Below are 26,600 nucleotides of genomic sequence, written 5' to 3'. Positions count from 1 at the left end.
AAAGGAAGGCAAAGAAAGCACATGAAAAAAAGCGGTATTTACAAGGAAAATTAGTGAAGTGAAGTGGATTTCTTTTTTTAAATGGAAGCCAAACTTGTAGACGAGCGCGTGTCTCTGTGTGCTAGGCGCAGTGAGAGAAAGGTCAAGCATGCCCCCAGCAGAGTATGTCTGCACACACCGGCTGTCGATAGGGAGCAGGTGGGAAGATGCACATCTTGAGGGATGGCTGCATACAGGAGAACAGCAGTGGATCATGGAGACAGTTCACTCAGCGGCCGTGTCATATTCAGACCAAACTTAAGGTGTACCTTCGGCGGCCCATTTCGAGGTATTAATGGGAAAATGGAGCGATATTGTAATGTTTGATGAGTAGCTGCTGTTCCCATTTTTGTGACGAGTCTTGTACTTTCCAAAACAAAGCCGCTGGTTAATTTAAATGCACGGAGCCATGTTAGGAACGGATACACCCAGCCTGTTAGATGGCCGTGAAAATATATTTATTTATCCATTAATTTGAAGGGAAAGTATGAAGCCTCAACCGCAGAACAGACAGGATTCCGCCTTCGCATGCGGTGGCTGATTATTTATAATGTCCTGCAGCATCGGCCTCATCTGATACAGAGTAAGCAAAATGGGCTAAGTCAGTGACGGATTGACGGACCTTCTGTCAGTATTGGGTCTAAAAATAGCAAGCATGACTGATTGGTCAGCATTTCACAGAGAAAATACAGCGTAGAATTGGGGAGACCGCCAGGTCAAGACGGCTTTCAAAAGCGATACGTCACAGCTCCGCTTTTTTTTTCACGCAAATAAAGGTATCCCATTGATCATAGTCTTTTTAGGACGGCTTTTTTATAGTATTATGTATTACATAATATCTAGTTGGATGGATGGATGGAATATGTTCATTCAAGTACTGTAAACTTAAAACTGATAATCCTTCCAATGTTAATGTTGCTTCAGCTGCCATTATCTATACTGTATGTGTACAGTATATACTAGTTGTGATTCAGATAGAATCTTATTTTCATATAAAATTATTGGTAGTATATATAAAAAAGGACTATGCATTCTAATGATCATTGTGCACTTACAACACAACTGTAACGCAGACCAATGCAAAATGTTACAACCACTGTTTTGCTTTCCCACACAGCCACACATGATATCAAACACAGAACACATGCAAGGGTTTTATGCCCTAACATGCATGCCCTCTCGAGGGGCATGCTGGCGACACCAGTGACTGAAATGGGTCACACACATGTGCGCAGGCAGTCAAGACTGCGGCACTGGCAGCATGGTGAGGGCAAACGGGGGGCTGGATATGGAGCGATCGGGTTTTTCTAGGCCAGGTCTCCTGACAATGCACCACTGTCTCGTGTGGCGGGCTAAAGGATAAAGGCTGTGTTCTGGCCTGACATTACGGCTACGTGTTCCAGACGAACACACACACACACATACACAATACAAAACACATACAGTATCTTATATCTCACAATAATATGCTTGGCAATGTGCGAACACTGGCACAAAACACTCAAATGTAGCGGTGGCCAAGGAGGCTTAGGGCATACTCAAGACCCCAGAATTTGATTCATCTATTTTTTTTTCCCATTGCTGCTACAATTAAGCTGTATGCAGCATATCTTCTCTGCAGCCTGCCGAGAGAGAGATAGATCAGCTTGTGGACTTCAAAGAGGTTGCAACTAGGTCACCACAAGCCACTGCAGTCATCCAGAGCACAGCATTGGGTCTGAGACATTGCTCTTCGCTCTTTCACCTCCTCCCCTCTCCCTCCTCTTCTCACTAGAACCATGTCTCATTTCATGAAATGTTTAATGTAGGGGAAATGAAGACAGCTAAAAAAAACAAGGCAACGACAACATTCAAAAATCAACAACACCCTGAATTAAATCCCCAAAATAGCCACTAGACAAAACCACTTGCACATCATAGTACATGATTTTACAGTAACATATGATAATTTCCATAATCTTTGAGGTGTTAAAAAAAAAAAAAAAAAAAGAATCCTGCCAAATGCTACAATCTTAACATACATATGGCATCTATCAACCCAGTCTTGTCTCGTATTGTGGTCTAATGTCTCCCAAATTGGAATCTTACCATCCTAGCATAGAATATTGACATCCTAGTATCCAAGTATCAAACATTGTAACCAACCAACCATACAATGAAGATGGATCAAATGTGTACAAAAAAGGATAGAGTTTTTCCACCCATATGTCTTCAGCCTCCAAACCACCAACTTCCAAGGCTTCCAATGTTTTATAGCCTCCATACTCAAATGTTGCTTTAATACATCGTAACTTTAGTATTGGCATTGGCAAAAGTTCATTTGAGGACACATATAATGCTCACTTAAGGCTAAAGAGGATTCTCTTGATCTGCCTTACATCGAATAGTTGATGCCCTTTGGGTGTTTAGCCAAAGAAGCAGCCCATGAGACGAACTACAAACTAGAACCTTAGAAAGAGAAGGGGAAAAAAATGAAAGAATAAGAACAATTCAGAAGGGAGAGAGAGAGAGAGAGAGAGAGAGAGAGAGAGAGAGAGAGAGAGAAAGAGAGTGAGGGGCGGGGAGAAGGGCATTACTGAGCAAGGTCAAAATGAACAGATAGCTGTAGGGCCACTTTACCTTTGACAACATTGAGCGAAAAACTCAACTCACATGAGAAAGGAACAACCAACAAGTTGAGAGGAATACAGAAAGCGAGAGTTCAGGAAGGTGAGCTTTGACTGTTGGACATTCGGTGGAAGAATTGGGCTCAATAGATACAACTCAATCCCGTGCTCTTACTTTGGTTTCTGCATTTGCTAATCTCCAGTTGTATTTTGTATGTTTTTTCGCAAGCGGGTGTGAAAGTGTGTATGTGTTTTGTCACTGTACTTGTGTCTGCATCTTGTGTGTATTCGGAGCTACGGATGACATTCGTTTGACTGACATCGGGGGCGGCAGCAGCACAGTGGCATATGGTAACTGCCTGCTAACTGCTAAAACTTGACATCAGCGCCAACAAGTCAGCCAAGCATGGCGTAGCGTGCTCCTGAGAGGGTTAAGGGATAGGCTTGTCAGCATACGGCAGGAAAATAACACCTATCACCAGCATCGTAATACCTGATAAAAGGGGGAAGGAGCCAGACCAAATGCAAGGGTTGGCGCTGAATCGGGTAACGATCAGATGACAAGTTACCCAGACCCTCGTTTACCCTAACGTTTGAAAAAAATTGAAAACAAGATAAATAAATTCCTGGGATTGAATGGCTGGACAGTGAAAAGACAGGTCAATTCGTCAATGGCAATGAATGAGTTAACACTGCCGATTATGAATGACTTGTGAGCTGTCTTTAGCAATTTTTTGGGGGCATTGACTTGCGAGCTAAATTTTAGATCTCAACAATGTACGGTAAACTCAAGCTGACCCGCAAATTTGTCTGCTTCCCGTGTTGTGTGAGAGACAATACTTAAACTATATGTAACAAATAATCCAGCGTGCTGAAGGACTGCAAATTGCTTGAAGCATTGAAACTTGCTGATTTGATGGGAAACGCAAAGCCTGCTTCCAGCATTCATTTTCATTTCTAACCAAAGAGCTGACACTAAAACTATTAACAGAAAGATTTGTTGTGTTGTTTGCCTCGAAACCCCACGTGCCCCTCCAGGACCTTGGTAACCTCTATTTAAGTACTGAGTTTCCGCTCATCGATCAAAGTGTGCCACACACAGTCCAAGAGCATGAGTGTACAGCAGGGTTCAACTTTGACCCGAGAGATGCTCAGTGGCTGATTGTGTAAGCTTGCGTACGTGTGTGTGCTTCAGTGTAAATGCACAAGGGGGGTAACCTATCTGCTCACCACTAGCTCCTCACAAAACTCAATTTCCCCCCGGAACATCCACAGCTAAGCACTTTTAACCTCTACAAACCTGCGGTGATGGAAGGTATGTGTCAACTTTACAAGGGAACCAAGCACACACGCAAAAGTGCACACAGGCCGCAGCACAAGCTGACAAATTGTGGAAAAGATTGTGGTGGATTTTTAATGTGGGAGTACTTGTCTTTTTTTCTTTTTTTGGGTGGGGGGGGGGGGTTAGTGTGTTGGCCGTAGACAAGCGTTCCCAAGGAGAGAGTGAAGAGGCATCCAGCACACACAGCCTGGGGCTCTCTGGAGGAAAGACTAAACAAGACCTTCCCATTGGGACACACACACACCGCCTGCAGCTGCAAATGACCTACTAGTACCCACCTCACATACTGTACACACACACAAAACACACCATGATAGATTTTATTTTCATTTCAAGAGGGAAAAAGTATCATGTGGGTTAATAAACATGTACTCCCTTATTATGTTCCACGATTAGATCAAATTATCGTCTCTTTGAGTGCTGCTTAACAGCATCCTCTTCCCTTGGGCTACATACTTGAGCAGCTTGAACACTACAAACTCTGAAGCTTTTGTGTTTTTGCACGTTTCATTTACACTCAAACTGATCAGTCATCCTGGAAAAGGAAAGAACCTTCTTTAAAGAGGGAAATGAACCCAAACATATTTTTTCAAGAATATGTTCTATGCAAGCCCACTATTTGAAACAAGGCATTCTGATAAATATTGCGTTTGTGGAATAAGAGCTAATCCACTTGTTTTCAGCCATCTCTGGGGGCGGCCATTTTGTCACTTCAGTCGACTGAAAATGACATCACTACTGCTCAGGGCTCAGGTAACCACCAATCACGGCTCAGCTTCAGAAAACAGTTCAGCCGTGATCGGTCATTACCTCAGCAGTTGTGATGTCATTTTCAGTCTACAGAAATGACAAAATGGCCGCCCCCCAAAAGATGGCTAAAAACGGGTGGATTTTGCTGCTTAACTCATATTGCACAAGCGCAATATTAATCAGACTGCCGTGTTTCAACTAGTAACACGCTGCTGGGAGCATATTGTTGAAAAAAATATGTTTGGGTTGATTACCACTTTAAGCCTTTCTCCATTGTGGTAACTTGAGGATCTCCTCCCATCAATTAAAAGGCGTGTTGTAATATTCCCATGTAGTCGACCTCGTCTTTTACCATATCAGCAGTTACTTTTAATTACATCTAGCGTAAATATTGACAGTGAGCTGGGAGACAATAATTAGTGCTACAGTTGTTCGGCTAGGCCAAGTAGAAAAAAAAACAATTCTTTGTTCTTTTTATACAAGTTGAATCTGGAAACTTCCAGACAAATTTGAAAACAGCGCTACTTAACTCACACTGAAAGAAGAAAAAAAACTACCAGCTTTTTGAGTTGCTGATTAGCCACGTGTCACACACTGACAAAAATGTGACATTTTCACAATTCCATGACACATTTTACACCATGTTATAATCATGTTACATGCAAAATGTATGCAGTGCCTTATCTTTTAAACAAATGAAAAAAAAAAAAAAAAAAGATTTATGCTTCAGACTCAAAAGATGCTTTTCACAAACAAAATTAATTTAGGCTTACCAGATACTTCAGTAAAAACCCAAAGAGTAAACAACAACCAAGGAGGCCAATCAACACTGAGAGAAATAACTGCTGCAATATGCCTACATAGTGTTTATAAAACACTCCAAATATGTTGCTAAAATTGCAATAATGCTCTCATTCATCTGTAGTGCGTGAAACATTTAGCGTGCAGGAGAACCCTGAGGATGTACATATCTTCTTCATATCGTCCTCTGACTGTCAAACAAAGGCTCCCTGCCAAGAAAAACTCACACAATCAATACGCCGCTACAAGGTGTACATATAAACGCACACGAGTGCGCGCACAAAAACACAACGGGCATGATGTACAAAAAGGTAATCTCTCAATCTCAATCAGCTGCATGCTCATGCAGTCTTGCACGACAAGCGCACACGCATGTACAGAAACACATGGTGAAAAACACTTAATATGCAAATTTTATTTTATTTTTTTTTACAACGGGGACAGTATTGTATTATATTCATTTGGACATGGAAGGGGGTGGCTGAAGATATAGGTCTCTAGATATACGGCTTGTATCCCAGTTGATGAGATTCCACATACGAAGCTTCAGCGCAGTTAGGACAGGGAATACCAGCACAAAATAATGTTTTTTCTCCCACTGATCAATTTTTAATTTGGCCCATGCAGCCGAGCCCTTGGCGGGCCTGGCCCCGGTAATTATGGTGGGTTATTGACAGCTGCCTTCCCGCGGGAGGCTATTTAAAAGAGGTTTTAACCCCAGAGCAAGTCCAACCCCACACCCGCCTTTGAAGGTGTCAAGTGCATTGATCTGAGCTGCGGGATGTGCTGGGACCTCTCCACCTGGACGTGTGCGTCGACGTGTGTGTGTTGGTTGCACGGCTGCTTACAAGGCCATAGTGAGTCAGAACAGCTTTTGACCCCCTCCCCTCCAAGCACACACCGACAGCAAAATTGTCCTCTGGCTAAATCTAGCTGGTTGGACAGAATGATACCTGCTGGCCTCTGTATCCACCTGATGCCCCCGAGATAGGCTGTACACACTGTACATTGAATGTTATCGCATTGCCTCACACACACGTACAAATACACAGCTCGGGGGGAAATAGAGCAACTAATGAGAGTTGAGCAGGAGGAAAGTATAGTGATTGGATGGAGAGGTGGCCATCCACTCAGTGCAGAGGGCCGTGACAATGCAGGCCCAAGAGAAAGGTGCGGTGTTGAAAAAGACATCATTCGGTTGAAGAAGAAAAAAAAGAAAGAAAACGTCAAGGGGTGGCGTGAGGTCACAGGACAGAACTTAAAAGAGGATTTTTGGGGAGGGGTGAGTGTTTGAGTTGGTCTGCCTCACTGCCTCCATTCAGCCTCCCATTGAAAAAGAGCAGATACAAATGCAAAGGCTTTTGACACCCTTCTGAAAACACCACACCCCCTCTCACTTTGCAAAGGGGTCTCCAGTGAGAGAGGGAGTGGGGTGAGATGGTTGAAGGCAAAGCAATGCCACAGATCTGCGTTCATCATATTTACCGTTTATTCCACAAAGGTTGAATTGAGGGCAACTGGACTTTTGGGTTGCTTCAGGTGTTTTTCCAACCTTAACAATGATAAGATGTGAGCAATCACACTGTTAACATTGTTGTGTATACTGTTTGTCATTTTTGTTAAAATTGTCAGTATGACCAGACAGTAATACACCAGTGAAATGATCTGCGAATAAAATCAGCCCTCTCTGGCCCCATCTTGAACCTCTTCTTTGATTTTTGTTCAAACCGCCGGGCCCAAGGAAAAACAACCAATTCAAGAAAGAAGGCGCGACTGGCTTTGTCCATCACGATGTTACACTGTTATCTGCTGAAACTGGGGCGCAATACATAACTCTGGTTAGCATCAACATTTGGAAAGAAGGAATTGGACAGACCCCAAGACAAAACAAGAGTGAGCAAAGAAGCTGACTTTCATGAGTGGAGTCGCCACCGGTAGCTGAGATGTCTCAGAACTGACTTGGAATTAGCAACATTTCTAGTCGATAGGTAAATGTATCACCTCTTCTTGATATTCAATTGATTGTACATTCCCCAAAAGTACAATTTCAAACCAATAACATTTAGTGTTATATAAAATGTTACACACCCATCTAGGGTTAGGTGGATAACATAAGAGAAGGGACTCACTCTTGTCCCCAAGGATGGCATACAGAAAAATACTATCTGATCGGTAATACATTTACAGTATTTATTATAACAAAAATCAACCACGGGGCAAAAAGGTATTTAAAAAATGGTATTTACAAATGTATTACAACAAAAAAGTCACAAAAATGGGTCAAAAGCAAAATGCAGCAAAAGCTGAAACACAAACTAAGGATATATCCTAAACTAACTAATACAAAAACTAACAACTACCTACTAACTAGTATGGGACAAAAACTAAGGGATCACAAAGTCTTATCAATCACTGGTTGGAGGCACAAATAAGTCATGCTACCAGCCTAGCAGCCGTGGCTAACGTTATCTTATTTACATTGCATGTCAGTAAAAGGGGCGTGGCTTTTGGTCACAGTCCCAAGGGGGGCCGGATTAGTATTATTAGCAGCATTAAAACTGTAAACTCCACCTGTAAAGGTGAAACACCATGAACAAATGAGCCCAGTTGTCCGAGCCACTATTGAATTATTCAAAATGGTGCTAAGAATGATTTAAGACCTCACGGTAAATGTGACAGGTTCACGACAACTCGTCTCCACTTCAGGAATTTACTGTCTGCAAAATAATTTGAACAGGTATTTGCAGTCATAAGAACTGATAAACGCTGACACATCAAGGAATTTCAAAATCTATGGGACTACAACCTTTTTTCTGTTATTTTACTACACCATGGTGGACATAAAAAGTCAAGTCATCAAACTCCAACTTAACTGTATGCAAAGAGTATAACTAATGACCCCATCTCGCAGTAGTTCTTCCTCGATTATTCTGACTGATTTTCTTCCTGCCACCCTTCCGAAAGCCCGGAGCGCCCACCCTCCAGCATCTCAGTCTCACGATGCAGTGCAGTGGTAGGGCCAGAAGGTAATGATACAGCTGCCAGGGTGCAACAAGCAAACCTGTCGACTGTCAAGAATTGAAATCATGAAGAAATAAGCTGTCATTAAGAGGCCTTCTCCCAGCAGTGGAGCTGTCAGAAGCTTGCCTTCTGCTTACTCGCTCTCTCTTTATATACTAGCATCTATCCTCTGCCTGTCCCACCCCATTTGCAGTCGCCTTCCTCTCATTTCGCTCGTCTTGCTTCGATCCTCTCTGTGCACCTCACTTTCTCCCCTTCTGCGCTGTCTTCAAAGCAATCAGAAAACCTGCATCCTCACCAACTTCCTTTCCCCCCTATGTGAGATTCCTCTTTCCACCTCTTCCCCCAAAATCGGTGGAGTAAGCTCCTCTTACCTGTCATTTGAAAGAAGCTATGAGAGCATCCATGGGCATAAAGCTAGCATGCGATCTGCACAAAGACTTCAAATACCACAGGCGCACACGGTGCTAGATGTGAAGATGTGATGTGATCATGTATGCACAACAATCTTCACTCAATCGCTATATCACCCGAAATCAGATGATGATGTGTGGCGCGGTGATGCAAATGGCACTTTTGAATGTTACAGTGCATGTGGGTGGTGGGAAATGCCCGGCTAACTTGTACCAGCAGCGTTTTCACAAATACCCTATACAAATAAAATTGTATTGCGTTGTATTGTATTGTATATCCATGCTGACTGGCAGTTGTGAGCTCGGCAGGAGAAGAACGGTTGGTTGGCTCTCTCGAGGAACGTGGTTGACCATTTCTGAGCGGTGTTTCATCGCAGTCATGTGCTTACAGACTAGGGCTGTGCAATTAATCGGAATTCAATTACAATTACGATTATTACACTCCATGATTACAAAATTGGCATAATTGCAAAAAAAATACTATTATTAATATGTATTTATATCCAATGCACTGTATTTGTTTGCACAAGGAAATCATACTTGAACTTGTACATTTGCACCTTTTTTATTTTATAATAATTAATTTTATACATTTTGTTTGGTCCAAAAGGAACTTACTTACATTTGTTTAAACATTTTCTTGTTTTGTACCAAAAAATAAATGATGGTTTTTTTAAAAATTCATGATTTCAATTATGACCAAAATAACCTTGATTAATATTTTTTTCATAATTGAACAGCCCTATTATAGACACAAGCAAACTATAGACCTGCACAAGTAGGGCTCTTAATTCACTATGAATGTGTGTGTAATCATAAGGGTGTATTTTGTACAGCCAAAAAGAATTCCCCATGTACCCCACTCAGTGCACTCATGTTGACCCTTTGCTGCAGGCTTTGAATTTCCAATCAACTTCCCAGGAGTGACTTCACAAAAGCTGCACTGGAGGCAATGCTTACTGGGTGCCAAATGTTTGGAAAACCAACATAATCTAAATATTTAAAAAAAAAGGATGCTTAAAAATCATGTGCGATTATCCTTACTTTTTGAAAGACAGACCTAAATAAAATGATGTTCCATTTAATGATTTACCAAAGAGTACAACCAAAGTTAAGTTTCTTTAATCAAATGATTCAATAGCTGAAATGTATTTTCTAGTATTTGCTGAGGTGGTCAAAAAATGCTTGACAGCAAAGGCTGTTCCGTGTAGGTACAGTTTTACAGCAACAAGAATCTGTTGTGAAGTTGAATTTGAACTACAATCTTTGCAAAGCAGATCATTGCATATGATTACAAAATCCATGAAATTAGCCAGGAAATCGAAGCACATGACATAGCTAAACAATACATCAAACACAACTGATTTGACAGAATCATATTAGCATATTTGCAACCATATTCCAACCAACTTCCGCTGTACATCTCCCAAAAGTTTTTTAACTGTTGTATTATTATTCAAGTGGTTAATTAGAAAGTGTACAGTAACCTTTTAGTCTGTAAGAGTACGTTAACATTGCTTTAAGGCCACCGTGGACAAAATGAGATGGCCGTGAGACTACACGCCGGGGATGCCTCACGAGATTTTTACATTTCCAAAAATATTTGCTGCGGGAGTCACGGCGCAGATGAGGAACCCGGTCTGTCGTGGGAAAACATGGTGAACAAAACTAAATCTGACAGTATGTAACGGCAAATAAAAAATCGGAAGCATGTTCATGTTTGTAGTCAGCTGCGCTACACGTCCATACCTACAACACGCAAAAGCCGAGGTCGGGGTTTGCGTCGTGATTTTTTTCCATCCAACATTTTATCAAAGGCATTTTCTGTTTGATATTGATCATGTGCCTATCGCGATACATACTGATATTGAATTATCACCCAGCCGTAAGCCCGAAGTATTGTATAGCAGTTGAAGCAGGGAGGGAAACAAACACACAGCTCAGGTCAATTGGTGACTCTTAGATGGTCTTAAGTGTGATTGGCTGTCACTATGTGTCAGCCAGTGACAGATTGGATAGCTGTCCCAATTATATCCTCCCATGTCTCTCGCCTAACGTCAACAGGCATCAGTCTCGGTCTCCTACTACCCTCTAAAATACAGAAGTGGAAAGGACAAACTCCATTAGATGTACACTGCACACCTGTGAAATCAGTAGCGGGGAAGCTTTGCATTTGCCTCAAGTGGTAGAGCTGATGTCACCAGCTCTTGTACACTCACTTCAAAAGGCATTGAAACAAATTTTATGCTATGACAGACTGAGCCACAAACATTCCCCTAATAGATGCAGACAGCACGAATTGACTGCAAATATATGTGACTGTCTACCCCGCGCATGTCTGTGGTAAACGCCTGGATGATGATTTGTCAGAGTGTACGAACACGATTCCTTGTTTACTGTGATGAACGAGCAAGACTCGCGCTACCATGTTCACTATATCTAGCCTGTCACTTTGGCTCTCTGCAGCGCCGTGTTGCCTTCCACTGCAATCCTGGCCCGGGTAAACGCATTTCAAAGACAGTCTCTGGATCGCTGAATCATCGGTTAGCATACTTTGCAGACGCACAGGCATGCAAGACAAACATCTCCTGAAGTTGTACACAGCAGGAAAGGGGCTTTACACAGCAGTGAAAGTCTTTATGGCATTCAGATGGGCGCATTGGAGGGACACGGGGGGAGTGGGAGAACAGGATCCCCCTCCTAAGTCAATTTGAACAGCAGGCCGATGAAATTACACAGGTAGAGGTGGCCAGGCTTGACAAATGAGCACAGAGGTGGGGATGAAAATAATATGAGAGGCTTTTGCTTGCTTTTACACGTGTATACAAATGACATTGTATGGGAACAGAACACAATAAATGACTTATTCCTTCCGCTTGTGTTGTTTGGTATATATTCTTACAAGAATACATGGATTAGGGCTGCACGACATTGGAAAAACATACGATATGTGAAATGGTTGTTGAATATAGCGATATTGATATTATTGCGATATTAAACAGGCACCTAAATAAATGGAATTGGTATTATCGAATGAAATATATATTTTTTTTTTCATGCAGCAAAATAAGCAAGCTCAATGTATTCTTAGCTAGTTAATTGGAATTACCCTAGATAATGTTCAACTATTGGATGGCGATCCACATTTAAGTTTGCGTCAAATTCAGATAAAACCATACAATTCCATAAGACACTTATTGCATGTCTTTGCGATATTCATATTGCATTGGCCATTATCACAATATTTTTTCGATATATTGTGCAGCCCTACCATGGATGCATCAATTCTTTCTCCAGACCACTAAGTATAAGTAATAACAACAAACAAAGAACATGAGCAAATCATGTCATTAATCCAGAGTGCGAAAATCATGACATACTCGGTACGATACAATATGGTAGGGATGACAATATTGGCAATATCGTGATATCGCAATATTAAAATTGTCACAATATTTCGTCGTTCGTCGTTAATAGCAGTAAATCTGTTGATCTAGCTGTTATGAAATGCGCTATATAAATACAATTGTATTGTATTGTATTATATTGTATTGTTTAAAAGTTGAAGTTGTTTACCTTTCGTGCAGTTGCAGCACCCTCTAGTGGCTAGTTTATTAGTGCAGTTTAATTTGATGCATTACTATTCAAGCCTATTTTTTTGTGAATGCTGTTATTATGTACAAAAGAATAATATTGTGATGTTTTTTTTTTAATATGAGCACTTTTTTTCTTACAATATTGTGTGCTTTTTATGTTTCGTCAACCTCTCCACAATATCGTGATAATTATCGTGCCGTGAGGTTCATATCGTGATATTATCGTATCGTGACATTTGGATATTGTGACATCCCTAATATGTGGACTAAGGTATCGGAAGGTATAGGTACCTTCCAGAACAGCCTGGTTCACAGCGTGTTCAGTTTATTCCAAAACTGTTTGAGGTCTTCTTCTACCACGAGACCATGCAACCGTGCCTTTACAAACCTGACCTGTCATCAATAGACAGTACAAGCTTTGTGAACACTACATGCCATAGTGGTGCTCCGACAGAAAAATAAGGACACGCAAATATATGAACACGATGCGTTCGACAGTGCCGCACATTTCTAACTATTCAAGGCAGCACAGAACATGAAGTATGTGCTTTGCAATGCGAAACCGAGTAACAATGCCTACATAGCAAATGCAATACAATAAATACACATGCACGATACATAACAATATTAATTTTTAAAAGGTAACCTATCCTACCTCTACTGCTCTGGTGATGAAGGGTATTTGAGTTCCAGAGTCCAAGTCCTGATTGATGATGAGTCTGCGGGCCCACTGACCGGCCCGCACCACACCACTGCCCTGGATCAGCACCAGTAGCTTGGATGGATTGGACAAGGCGTTGGGGCTTAGGTAGACAAAACTAGTGGGCTCATCCGCAGTGGCGTCTACCTGATGTGAAAACATGAAAACATAATTAGTAACATTGGTGTTTGAATCGCGGCCAAAAAGGCTCTTATGTCAGGAGATATCTAGACTCCTCCAATTATGGATATTGCTTTTACAAGCTGTACCAGCGTTTCAAATATCATATCGTTTCACTCCATTTAAGAAGGTCAAGTCGTGATTTCACATTCAAAGCTTCAATTGATGTTGCTTGAAAGACTTGCTTGTGAAAAGTCTTATTGATTGCACGAGTTTACAAAGCAACAGCCTTCACCTCAATGGATTTTATGCATTAAAACGCTAACATGCGTCATCACACTAATCATGACAAGCAAACAGCCTCTGAGTGATTAAAACTCAGACAGAAAGTGATACAGACAGAAAAAGGGGATAAGTGACTGTGTGCATGCACTCCCTAGGAGACAAGGAGACAAACACTATCCATAAAAGCCATGGGTGGCAGCTGCAAGAACTTAATCCAAGCAGACAAAGACAACTGAGTGGGGGAGAAAATCTTGCCCTTTTATTCTCTGGTGCTCCCTCATTCCCTCTCACTATACTTGGCTTCAGTTAATCTTCTTAAAATCGGTGGTCACAAGTTCAATGCAACGCAGGTGGACAGACCCACCACTAACATACAAATTCATATGGCATATACACTCCGGCGGGTGGGCCACAAAAAAAAAAAAAAGAAAAAAAAAAAAAGCAGAACAGAGCCATTTTGCAAGGGAATAATGATATAAATAGTCCAGGCAGATAAACCAGTAAATGTGTATGGGGGGGGGGGGGGGGGGGGGTAATGAAAGGCACTGAATCCCTGGGTAGGGGCTGATTTATGGACCCTGTTAGCGCTGCTGCTAACTCTGCGAGGGCTAACATTCCTATAAATGCAGCCTGAAAAATGATCACAACTTTTATAGACAGAGAAAAGAAGGCAAGAGATTGGAGAGAACTATATATGGGGGCAAAAAGAGGCAAACATGCTTTCAACAACAAATAAAAGGGATCAAGTGAGTGCGCTGAGCCTGGATGATCTGGTCAAAGAATATCTCCACCATGGCAGCAGGAAGTCCCCCTTTAGAGCACATGAATGCAAAACAGATTAAGCATCAACATGCCGCGGCGCCAAGCCTTTGAAATGAGGCGTCGCAAAACAGTTAATTTGTTGAGGAGACACTTTTACACAATGGATTTGGGCATACTGTAGGAGGGGGGCAAAAGAAAGAGAGGAAGTAAGAAAGACACCCGATAAAAAGATACGAACAAACACTAAAAACAGCTTATGCCTTACAATCCTATTTTATGCTTGTTTTTTCCAGCATTCCCTTTAAACTCAATATCATAATCACACGATGAAGCCGATGCATTTATGCCAGATTTCATATTTATTAGTCTCTTTACTCTTCAAGGCCATGAATAAAAATGAAAAAAAGCCTTTTTTTCACTTAGCGTACTTACTGGTAGGATTGCTTTCGTCATGTTGCACTTTTTCTCCAGCAGCCCATAAACGTACTGCGTGACGATCTAGAAAGGGGGGGAGGGGGGGGAGCAAAACAAATGTGACATTAGAAACACTTTTGATGGCGTTATTCCAGTACTGATCATAGATTCACCCTGTGCGGACAGTAGCCCGGGTATTTCCAAAAATATATTATTGAAAAGCATGTTTCCACTATGGTCTATGTGCTTGAGAGTGTTGAGGATGGTGCCGGGAGAGGAAATCTCCAGTACAGGAGAAGGGCTGATGTAAGTTATGTTTATCCCTGCAGCCACAGCAATAAAGAACCTTGTATACGAGTCATTCCAACCCCAGGACAAGGCTTTCATGCTTCAGTGACGTTAACAACTTTCTATTCAATTTGTCTTGTTTTTTTCCATCCCCTGTCTTGCTTAGCTTGGGTCTGTAGTATCGGCCTGATGAGGAAACAAGGGCTAGTGGTGGGTCCACGGCTACAAAGCGTGTCCGATTCCAGGTCACGCTTGCTAGTGACAAGCAACTGACCCCAAAAACTAAACAAAGGTCAACCAGAGACTGTTTTACAGCAGAGTGCCATCTTCTTGAAATTAAATTTCAAGCAGGAATTATGGATTATGGACGGAAAATTCAACTCCAGTCGTCGGGTGACCGACTTGTATGTCCTGAAATTCAAGCATAATTAAAATGATACGAAATGGGAAGGATAGCAATAATAACTTTGATTATTCTCCTGAATTCCCAAAGCACTGTTCTCTTTCATGCAGAAACAAGCTCAATGCTAACTTGATTTACTGCTTATGAAGAGCACGCACAAATAATATCTGAGCCAGACACACATTAGCCTTATGATAGCCAATCAAAGGCCACGCGTCGGACCAAATGAGACGATCGATCTACTATTTGACCCTATAGTGAAAAACAGCTAGCAGAGACAAAACAACCACCCCTCCCCACCCCGAGTCTCCATCAGCTAATTCACTAAAATGTCAGCCGGACTGATGAAGACTTAAATGATTTCAGGCTTTGGTATGCTACTTTATAATAACATCAATAAGCATGTCAGGAAATTTCATCTGCACTATATGTTACATTATTTTTTCAGTGCCTCAGGTGGCTGAGCACCCTCTCATAGAGAAGAAATAGAGAGGGGGGGAAACATACAGTAGAAATGTATGCTAGCCTTTAGATTTATAGCAAACGCGATCGAAAGTTTAACATTAAATGCTGGCTGTGTGCAATGATGTATGTTTAATTTTATAAGCAGAAAATAAATTAGGATGAAGTTTAGAGGGACAATCGATGGCGAAATGCATCACCGATATAAATGTGTAAAAGCATCTCAGTCAAGAGACAAACTTCACAATCCTACACACTAGCACATGTTATTTGTGACTTCTGGGGACTGTGTCTTAGTAACTCGTGAATACAGTTTGAGCAGCTTCTCAGTTGTTCCGAATTTCGGCTTGTCCCATCGGGGGACTGTGCAGCGAGTCAATTGCTCGTGAAATATCAATGTAACACCTACAGAAAGTAATGCATTCATAGGTGTGGATTTTAAAACTATATGACCAAGAGAAACAAAGTGCGGCAAAAGACAACATGGGCGTTGAGTCAAACGTTGTTTTCTAAGTGCAGACACATCGAAACGGTGACGCCGTGAAACTTGTGCTGGCGATCAGTGTTGAGTCGCAAAGAACACAAGGAGACCCCCTGTACTTTGACGCTGCAACCTGTCTGTGTGTCTGTGAAGGTAATTGTGTGAGAACCTGAGATCGGCCTGCTGTGTGTGAGGTCATCTCCGTGCCTGCGGTTTATTTGCGAGAAGAGAAGCACTGGGGCAAGGAAAACAAGAGCAGAGGGATCAAGAAGGAAGGGAGAGCTCAGTGAGAGGAATAGGAGAAGACAAAAGAGGAGCGATGTGGCGGGAATCCCCAGAAGGAAGAATCTGGTGCCAGCTCCCACTGCCGTGAACAGCTGACGGGAGGAGCAGTGGAAGACTGCACAGATGAAGGGGAGGGGGGTGGTTAGTGTACAGTTCAAGGCCTTGATAAGAGTCCTTGAAGTGGCCGGGCAGTGATATAAACTCTTCATCCACGTAACAATCTCTCCATAAAACATCAGGCTGAAGGCTTAATGAGGAACGCTGATGGAGACTGCAAGTGGTTACATTGTTAAACTCCTCAGCAGCGATGGAGACAGACCTCCCTCATTCAGAGTGCACGTATCAGTTATTGTGTGTATCTTCCGAGTGATTACAACAGTCACGCCTGGCTTGTCTGACAGCACCTTAGGCGGAAAGGAGGTGATGCTATGAAGGGCCATCTGGGACATCATTCGGGATTATGTTTTAGACACACACACACACACACACACACACACACACACACACACGAGTGAAATGCTGTTACATACAGTATACAGTCCCCTCCAAAAATATTGGATGGCAAAGTCAATTCTTTTGTTTTTGATTTAGACTGAAGTCCCCCTGGTTTCAGATCAAAAGATTCCGATTCAGAATTCCAATTTCTATTTCAAGGTATTTACATCTAGATGTGCTCAACAACTCTGGGAAGAGCACCTTTTGTTTGAAGACGCCCAATTTTCAAAGGAGCAAAAGGATTGAAACGAACATTATTCAATTAACTATAAGTGAATAACATTTCATATTTGGTGCCATAAAGCTTACGTGCAATCACGGCATCAAGCCTGTGGCCCGTTGACTTCTCCAGACTGTTGCATTATTCATTTGAAATGCTTTTCCAGGCTTTTACTGTAGCCTCTTTCAGTTCTTGTTTTGTTTCTGGGAGGTTTCTCCATTCAGTCTCCTCTTCGGGATGTAAAATGCAGGTTCTATTGTGTTAAGGTCGGCTGATTGACCAGTGTAAGACCTTTCAACCCCCCCGCCCTCCCCCTTTAATAAAGTCCTTCGTAGTGTTGGCAGAGAGTTTTGGGTCACTATCTTGTTGCATGATGAAGCTTCTCTCGATTAGTTTGGATGCATATTTCTGTAAATTGCCAGACGAAATGGTTTCAAAGACTGCAGAATTCATTCTGCTGCGACCATCAGCATCAGAGGAATTGACCTTGCCTTTCCAATACTTTTGGAGGGGACCATAATACTGAATCGCTCTCATACACGCGTGTATTTCAGTCTCTTTGACAAGGGCATTTCAGTGTAATGTGTGAAAGGATTTCAGTCGTGAGTATGAGTGCATTTTGGTAGTGCGTATGAGAGTATTTCACCAGAGTGTAGAAGAGCAATTCACTGCGTGTGTATAAGAGGCATAATGGCTCAGATATTTTGTGGCACTTCCCATTGGAAAGACCGTAAAATGTATGCCATACTAAAATTAACTCAAGAAAAAAAAAATTGAAAACTGAGCTGTGTAGGTGATACAGGATTTCAATGGCAATGACAGAAATGTTGCTCGACTAGAAGCCGCCGTCATTTTAGTCAGCTATCCCTAAAACACAACAGCAATCGCTGAAACTTGGTAGGAATGTGCATTTCTCGACCTATGTGCACATTTACAATAGCATGAACAAAACCTCGTCTCTGTCGTCCAACCCACTCAGAATGCCACTTAGCCAAACAAACTGGTGAGCAAGAAAAGGCAAAAGAGCCATTTATATAATGGAATACGCGTAGGTGCTCTGTGCTGTATCACTATCTACACCAAGGAAAGCATTTGTACTTAAAAAAAAACAAAAAACACCAGAGGATGGAAAAAAGAAAAAAATCGCCCCAAACAATGCACACAACACAACAGTTGGCAACAACAACAAAGCACACTTGGAGAAAGAGACTCCAAGAATGAGAAAGAGCATTAGGCAATAAAAAAGGGTTGTTTATTTTAAGTCAGCCTTGTGTACCAACAAAAAGTGGTATTAAAATAGGCCTTAGTGTTGTGAATTTGTGATCTGTCAGTCCATGCGGGAAACAAAGAGAGAGAGAGAGAGAGAGAGTGAGAAAGCCCAGGCATGATTCCCATGAGGTCTCTGTCATTCTGTCTGAGGAGCGAGGGATCTCCAGGGGGAGTGAAAGTTCTCAGACTGACAGACTGTTTACACTAGGCGGCATAAGATATTCCTTTTTTTCGCTCCCACTCCTCTTCCCCTAATAGTCTCATAATGACCTCCTCAGGTGTTAACTGAGAAGCCAGCAGCAGGCTAATTCAAAGTAACGGAGCGAATGCCACCGTGGGCGACGGCGGTAGCGACAGATGCCAGCACTGCGACGACCAGCACTGACACCTCCCTTTCCCACCCTTTGTAGGTTCCCCTTCTCTTTCGAATCTAATTCAGCTCGCCCTGCAACCATTTTGGTGAGACGCTGACTGCTTCCTCTTGCCAGTATTTCAAAGTGCAGCTGGAAGATGATGATCAAGATAATGATGGTGAGTCAAGAAGGGCAGACATCTGCCATTTATAGTCTCTCTTCAGGATGATTTCAGTAACATTGCATGTTCCAAGATTAGTTTGGGGTCTTCTCATACTTAAAGTTTAGGACGGAAGTCTCCTAGCGTCCTAATTTGAGCCATTGTCAAAAGAAAAGTCCTCAGTACCTTTTACACCAAGACATCAGCTGCCTATTTTTTTCTACTATTCAAGGAAAGTTGTCTTGCACCTCACTCTGTGTTTTATTGACTCATTCACTGCCGGATATTTTCAGACCCTCTTTTATCCTATGGTTTGAAAAAAAAATATATCAATAAATTCCTGGGATTGAATGGCTGGACTGTGAAAAGATAAATAAATACATCAATGGCAGTGAATGAGTTAAAGACCTTGCAAAGGGAATTCAGAGATTTGTTTCACTACATGACAAATCTTGATAATTGCTGAAAATGTGCGCAGAGACTGAGAAGTACATTATGTAATACTCAATTGTGGAGCTATATACTTAAACAGTTTTTCACCGTTTCAGTCATCCTGATTTTTTTGTGGTGGCATGGCTTTCTACCACTACAGCATCCCGTCAGCTAGCCAGCTACACTGTACCTACACTCGGAAAAAATATTTTTCCCTGGATGTCTGAATTTACATGACAGCTCAGTGTCATTTAAATTACCGAGCAGGGAAGTGACACCTTGGACTAACCAACTGACCGGCTGAGAAGAGCCCCAGTTAGCTGAAGCTAGCTGGTGGCTAGCGTCTCTCAATGTGGCATGGAAAGCCTCGCTTGACCCGGTGGGGTATATCCCTTTCCAGTGGCAGATATATTTTCGTGGCTCAAACATGTAGGGAAGTATGAGAAATATGCTAGTTAAAGTAGCATCCATTTTTCAGGCCGTAGTTTATTCAATCGGTGATTATTATTATTATTTATTTTTTTTTTTTCAAATTTGGCAGAGTTGTTAACAGCACTGTTCTCCGTGGTGTGTCTGTTTTAAAATACAAATTTGTTTTCCACTTTACGGAAATGTTAAGAACACTTTAGCAGTGTCTTAGATCTGAGGATGGTGGTCACAACCATCACCACACCTATTATCCACATTTTGGAGTCATATAGCGTGGGACAGAGGCGAAGGATGAGAGAGAGAAGTAGCAGAGTCTGGAAGAGATGGGCAGAAAGAAAATGAGAGCGAGGAAGAGATAAAGAGAAAACGAGACTGCTTTCTAATTCAGCCATCTGGCTTGCTTTACTTCATTATAATATTTTGGCTCTGTGCGTGTGTGTGCGTGTATGCGTGTGTGTTTGCAAATTTGTAAGTGCCTTCCATGTCACAGATGCCGGCAGAGCAGAGAAGAATCCTCGTTTATTAACAGCTTAATAGAGCTCCATCTGGGCCAGGCCCTATGCTCGTGTTCCATCAGAGACATTCATCACCGAATTGCAGGAATTAGACTACAACCGACAACGACACAGGCGGAGGTGACCCCGCCGCACTGAGCAACACCACTCGCACTCTTTGCACTGCATGAGAGCAGTCGTGGAGTTATTGTGATCAAAAATACACTGCGGTGGTATGAACTGAGGTTAACTAAGCTAGCCGATAATAAGGCCCTTTATGTGATGTGGTGGTAGAAAAGGTTAGTGGGTTTACAGCTTCGCTATTTGTCCTACTTAAACACGGGCAGACAAGCACAGATGTCTTTTTTTTTTTTCTTTTTTTTTTTTTTTGACACTGCCAAATGTTAAAATTTAGCAAACAGATAGAGGAATGCATCAGTAAATGAACTCATTTAGAAAGAGGAAGGAAAAGGTAAAGGGATGATTTGATTAATTTACCAAAAGTAACATGTAACGCTTGAAGTAAGTTAGGTCTTCCTAAGGTATAATTCCGAAACCTGTCCAAGGCCAGATGTCACTGTATTACAGAGACGCTGTGTTAGTAATTGTATTGTATTGTATGTGGTATTGTAAGCAACACATCATGGTGCAACAGAAAACTTTGCTGTGGTAGTGGTAGGGATAATGATACAGAACCCAAGGGGTTTAGATTGGTAGAATCTGGGGTTGTACCTTGATGACAAAGGTACAGTATGCCCATTCACAATGTGAGGAAAATGTGTGTGTGGGGAGGCGGTAATGCACATGCCCACAGTGCATCATTATCTGATGCAAACATTGATGCCATTTTCAAAGCGCAATCCATTAGCTTCAGTATTTGTTTTTTGAAGTGATACACTAGACATTCACAGGACACTTCATTGCGCAATCTAAAAAGGTCCAATATAAGAGACGTATCAAAATTGTGGACTTTACAAAAACAGCATTATTCCGTTTTCAAAGATATGCTATATTGTCTAGTCATTTTGTAGGTTCCAGAATTGTACATTGAGTGCATTCATACCACATTGATAAGAGTTTAAGGAGTATGATTACATCGGTTACACCTTTTTGGCTATGTAAAGTAAGTAAGGGCAATTGCAATTTGCTCCCTTTCTCTTTTTCCTTTTTTTTGTATGTATTTCAGTTAGTAATCATTGATTTAACTATACGTACATGCTCATTCGCAAACAAGTGAATAAAAAAAAGGACAGATGTCACAGGTACTAATTGTGCCTTCATAAAATATAATGACGATAGGATGGATGAATGAATAACAAAAAAAAAAGAGTACAATAAAATACAGACTATAATTGTAGTGCGGTATGATAATCCAGAATAAGGTGGAAACCAGTAAATTAACTAAAAAGACCTTAAAAAACTAAACAAACACCGAGCTACTAGAAAGGCTATCAGAGCTACTAGAAAGGATATCATGTAAAAGCAATGCCAAAAGCAATGCCAACACCATGTTTTGAAAATATTCTATTAAATGAGAACAAAAAAAGACAACTTGTGTGTCTTAATACGAGTGAGCAATTACTTTTCTCTTCTTGCATCGGATATCATCTGCCAATACCATATTTTGCGACCAGTGAATGAACGCATCACATTTTTTGCAACTTCATTTCTGCTCCCGTATCACTCCACGTGTACAGCATGTACGGAATGTCAAAGGACATTCTCATGGCTTAAAAACGGGCTGCACATTCCCTGCACTCTTTCATTTGGAGAAGATCATATCCTTATCCACACGCTCCCATCTTGCTATGGGTCCCTCCATTCAGACGAGGTTGAAGTGCAAATTGGACATCTGGTGCTGTGATGCGTCTGACAATACAGTCGGGTCCGCCACACACGCCGTCGCCATGATGATATAAAAACAGAGAACGAAATAGTGCAGGAACGGATGGGCGCCCGGATGAATGGTCTCTTCCCAACTTACTCTACATTGTGGTTGAAAGCGGGCATCGGGATATTTTCAGGAGCTACGTGGCAAGCCGCGCATGTGTGCTCTACCCTTGTGACGTCTGACCAACCATATGTGCGGCATTCGGAGGAAAAACAACAACACGGGGAAGGGGACCAGTGCACTCCCTCCCGTTCCAGTTGGCAAATGAGTCAGCGTGAGCGTCAAGCCAAGGTATCACCTTCAGATGAAATGACGACAGTTAACTGCAGTACATCTCAATCTGTTCACTTGGTTTCAACATCGGGTTCAATGAAAACTTGGTCTTCCTGCGCATGCCAAAATAAAACTATGTTTTTATTCGATAAATTATTGATAGCACATACTGTATACTGGGGGTGGGAACAATAATCGTTTTTTCGCTGCATCATTCGGCGTATTAAAAGGGTTCTGAATCGATTCATAGGTATTAATAGTCGATATTTAAAGTTTAAATAAAAAAACTAAAAGCATGCGCAAGTGATTAAGTGTGTTTGTATGTCAGATGTCTGTGCTAGGCTAAGCCAATACATGGATGGCGGAACAAGCAAAATCTCACACGAGCGCAGCGAAGTCAAAGTGTGAAACAGAAATCATTGCACTTCCTTGAGTTTTTGGTTTTTAAAAAGGTACCAGTGTTTTGCATGGACTATAAATGTAAGCCAATATAGTGATGCATTGGAATCGGAATCAAATCGAATCATAGGCCTCTGAATAGGAATTGATTCGAATCATGGGCCTCTGAATCGGACTCGGATCGAATCGTGAGGTACCCATAGATTCCCACCCCTACAGTCTACCATATCTACCTCAACTTACTAACGCCTTGTCAAAAATATCACCAGAATCTTTCAAACCGTGACGAAAGCTCAGGACATTGCTAATGACAATGGCCATGATCTTTCTAAAATGCCACAAGAAACTAACTGCAGGAAACAGAACGGCTGCATGCATGACACTCGCATGTACCGTATATAGGCTGTTAAAATTAAAACAAATCTGTTTCAAAGTTAAAGGAGAGGTCAACCCCCCAAAAATATTTGCAATAACACAGTATGTTCTACGTGCCTTCATAAGTCTAAACATGGCATCCTGATTAATATATCCAATCACGGCTCACCTGTTTTCTGAAGAATATTTGGGTTGACTTTCCCTTTAAAGTGGAAATCAACCCCAACATTTTTTTTTCAAGAATATGTTCCCAGCAGGCCCACGAGTTGAAACACATCATTCTGATTAATATTGCGTTTGTGGAATATGAGTTAAGCAGCAAAATCCACGTCTTTTTAGCCATCTCAGGGAGCGGCCATTTTGTCACTTCTGACGACTGAAAATGACATCACAACTGCTCAGGGCACAAGTAACGGCCAATCGCGGCTCAGCTTCAGAAAACTGGTCAGCCGTGATTGGTCATTACCTGATCCCTGAGTAACTATGATGTCATTTTCAGTCGACAGAAGTGACAAAACGGCCGCCCCCAGAGATGGCTAAAAACGGGTGGCTTAACTCTTATTCCACAAATGCAATATTTATCAGAATGCCTTGTTTCAACTAGCTGGGAACATATTCTTGAAAAAAAAAATGTTTCGGTTGACTTCCTTTTTAAGTATCTTATAGTACAACACAGAAGGCTGCATGTATCAAGAGACATAACACTTTTTTCCCTTATTTTTTTAGTTGAGTGGCGTTGATGGATAATGCTGCTTATTCATTCAGGTGCTGTCCCTATATTTTCAGTCTCCTGCAGAGCAATGTATGCATTTTCTGTCATTGCACAGGCTGAATTCAGCACTAGCCCACCATGCTCCAGACAATGTTTTAATCATGCGATGAATAAACATTTGCACGCATAATGCTTGATGATTATTTGTTTGCCTCCAAATGTTTGGCCACCCATGGATGCCGGTGTTTACATTTAAACGCGTGTTGCCGTTTTCAGAGCCTCTGCTAGTCTGCTAGTAGACGTCCATCCTTTTGCTTTGAACTTCAACGAATACACAAAACAATTAAAAGATGTGCAGAAGGAGACAATTGGGGGAAAAAAAAGATTACAGAAGAATATTTTTCTGATTATCTTAACAACATTCAACTCCCTACTATTAGTTGAGGTACTTTGGGCAGGCAGGTCCATAATGAATGAAGTGGATGTAGAGTCCTTATTACTTAATGCTCCCTATGAAAATGGCCACCGCTAATCTATGCACTTGCCCCGTGCTGTTTTTTCACATTTGAAATAGGATTATACTAATTGGTATTACCAACTGTATTATTTAATCATGGTCACCAGTCAGCACACAATATAAACCAAAAGAGTCAAAATCAAGGTGGCCAAATGTGGCCAGCCACATCATTTTAGGTGGCCACTAAGTAAGGAAGTTGCTAAATGGGTTTGTTCATTTGATTGTGGAAGGTATGTACCAAAATTGCAAACTTTCTTGACTTTAACTCATTCATTGCCATTCACGTATTTATTTGTCTTTTCACAGTCCATCCATTCAATTACAGGAACTTATTAATATTTTTTTCAAACGTTAGGGTAAATGAGGGTCTGAAAATGTCTGGCAGTGAATGAGTTAAATTCCTTTTCTTCTTTTTTTTTTTTTCGTCGAATCTTATATTATATCTTATAATCAACACTCTGGCTTTGTGCTGACCCCAGCAAAGTTTGCTAGTTTCTAAGACGCTGTTAAGCCTTGCATAAGACAGGCAGGTGACCGGAGCTCGTTAATAATATTGCATAGCTTATAGAATTCACAAATGACTGCTTACCTCTCCGAGAGCTTCATAACGTTTCTGGTTCCATCGGTGGAGATCCTCTCTTGCGTTGAAGATGAAAGGTTCTCCTGTCTTGGTGTGTCGGAGCTGACCGTCTAGGAGAGCCAGAGAAGGGTCAAACCAGGCTGATGTGAACTTTCTCACGTTTTTCCAATGAAGTAATTTGTTTTTCAACCTAGCTCTTCCTTGGTTGCCCAATAGAAAGATGCACCCAGCAACTAACTGAAGCATTTATTTTATTTTTTTTTTAGAACAGAGGCCACAATCTACACATCTATTCCCATCTATGTGGGTAACTTTTAAGGACAGGTTTTATTTAATATAAACAAGACAGAAAAAAAAAAAACACATTCACTTTCTTTTGGCAAATAATTGCCCCTGTATAGCTCCGCAAGGTTTATACCTCTGCAACGAGGCCATCGATCCTGCGGCTGACACTGCAACACAATAAAAGATTAAGCAGTGCTAAATTTAATTTTGACCTTTATGACTGCAAAAGTTGAACAAGCTGAACCACTAAAAAGTATGCATATGTAACCCAAATAGCCAGAGGGCCCTCATACTTTATGGCAGAAAACAAATATATAAGCAATTTCTCACCGGCTCCTAAATTGCCACCATTTTCGCCGTGATAAACCTTCCAGTGCAAATGCAAAGTGAGTCTCGCAGCACCGGCTTTATAAGTTAGCTGTTAAACAACGCCTAATCCGAATCTTGGTTTGTCATCGCGCTGCATTAAAGAACAGACTTGTGCCTGTGAGGAAGAGGAGTAGAGGGTTGCGAAGTTAGGATAAAGCGCTAAAGTACCTTGAAGAAAATCAATTATGCATTCATGGAGGATCTAAACAGTACCGCCTAAGAGAAGCACAAGGAGCTATAATGAAGTCCTACAATGGGAAAGGTGTGTGTGCTTGAGGAAACGCGTGTGTGCGTGTGCTCGCGTGTGTCTGCCTATGTGAGGGCATGTACATCTCCACCGCCTCCCCCAACACATCCTCTCAGAGGAATAACGTTTTCTCAACTTTTCTCCTCTTTTTTCCGTCATAATTAGCATTCTGTTCTCAATTTGGCCGCTTAATTAGGTGTACATAACCTTGGATTTCCAGTAATGGAAAAACCGGAGGGCTAGTGAAATGAAGCCATCATCTTCAGTGATTAAGACACCTGCAAACTATTGTACACAGCCTTGTCGGCATTGGCGTCATTACATGGTCAAAT

At 41.6% G+C, this 26,600-nt stretch overlaps 1 protein-coding gene across 3 annotated transcripts in view; it reads right to left on the bottom strand.

The window, feature by feature from the left end:
- The window catches only part of arb2a (ARB2 cotranscriptional regulator A), a 155,280-nt gene that overhangs the window by 125,773 nt on the left and 2,907 nt on the right, over positions 1 to 26,600 (bottom strand). For all 3 annotated transcript variants that reach the window (XM_086031411.1, XM_086031413.1, XM_086031412.1), the window contains exons 4-6: positions 25,377 to 25,477; positions 14,868 to 14,933; positions 13,224 to 13,415 (exon numbers count right to left, since the gene is read on the bottom strand). In XM_086031411.1, coding sequence (XP_085887537.1) covers positions 13,224 to 13,415; positions 14,868 to 14,933; positions 25,377 to 25,477 — 359 coding nt within the window. The remainder of the gene's footprint in view (positions 1 to 13,223; positions 13,416 to 14,867; positions 14,934 to 25,376; positions 25,478 to 26,600) is intronic.

The sequence above is a fragment of the Filicampus tigris genome, chromosome 5 (assembly GCF_054856515.1).
Source record: "Filicampus tigris isolate MCC_2025a chromosome 5, RoL_Ftig_1.0, whole genome shotgun sequence".
NCBI lineage: Eukaryota > Metazoa > Chordata > Actinopteri > Syngnathiformes > Syngnathidae > Filicampus > Filicampus tigris.
This window is presented reverse-complemented; position numbering and strand designations above follow the sequence as displayed.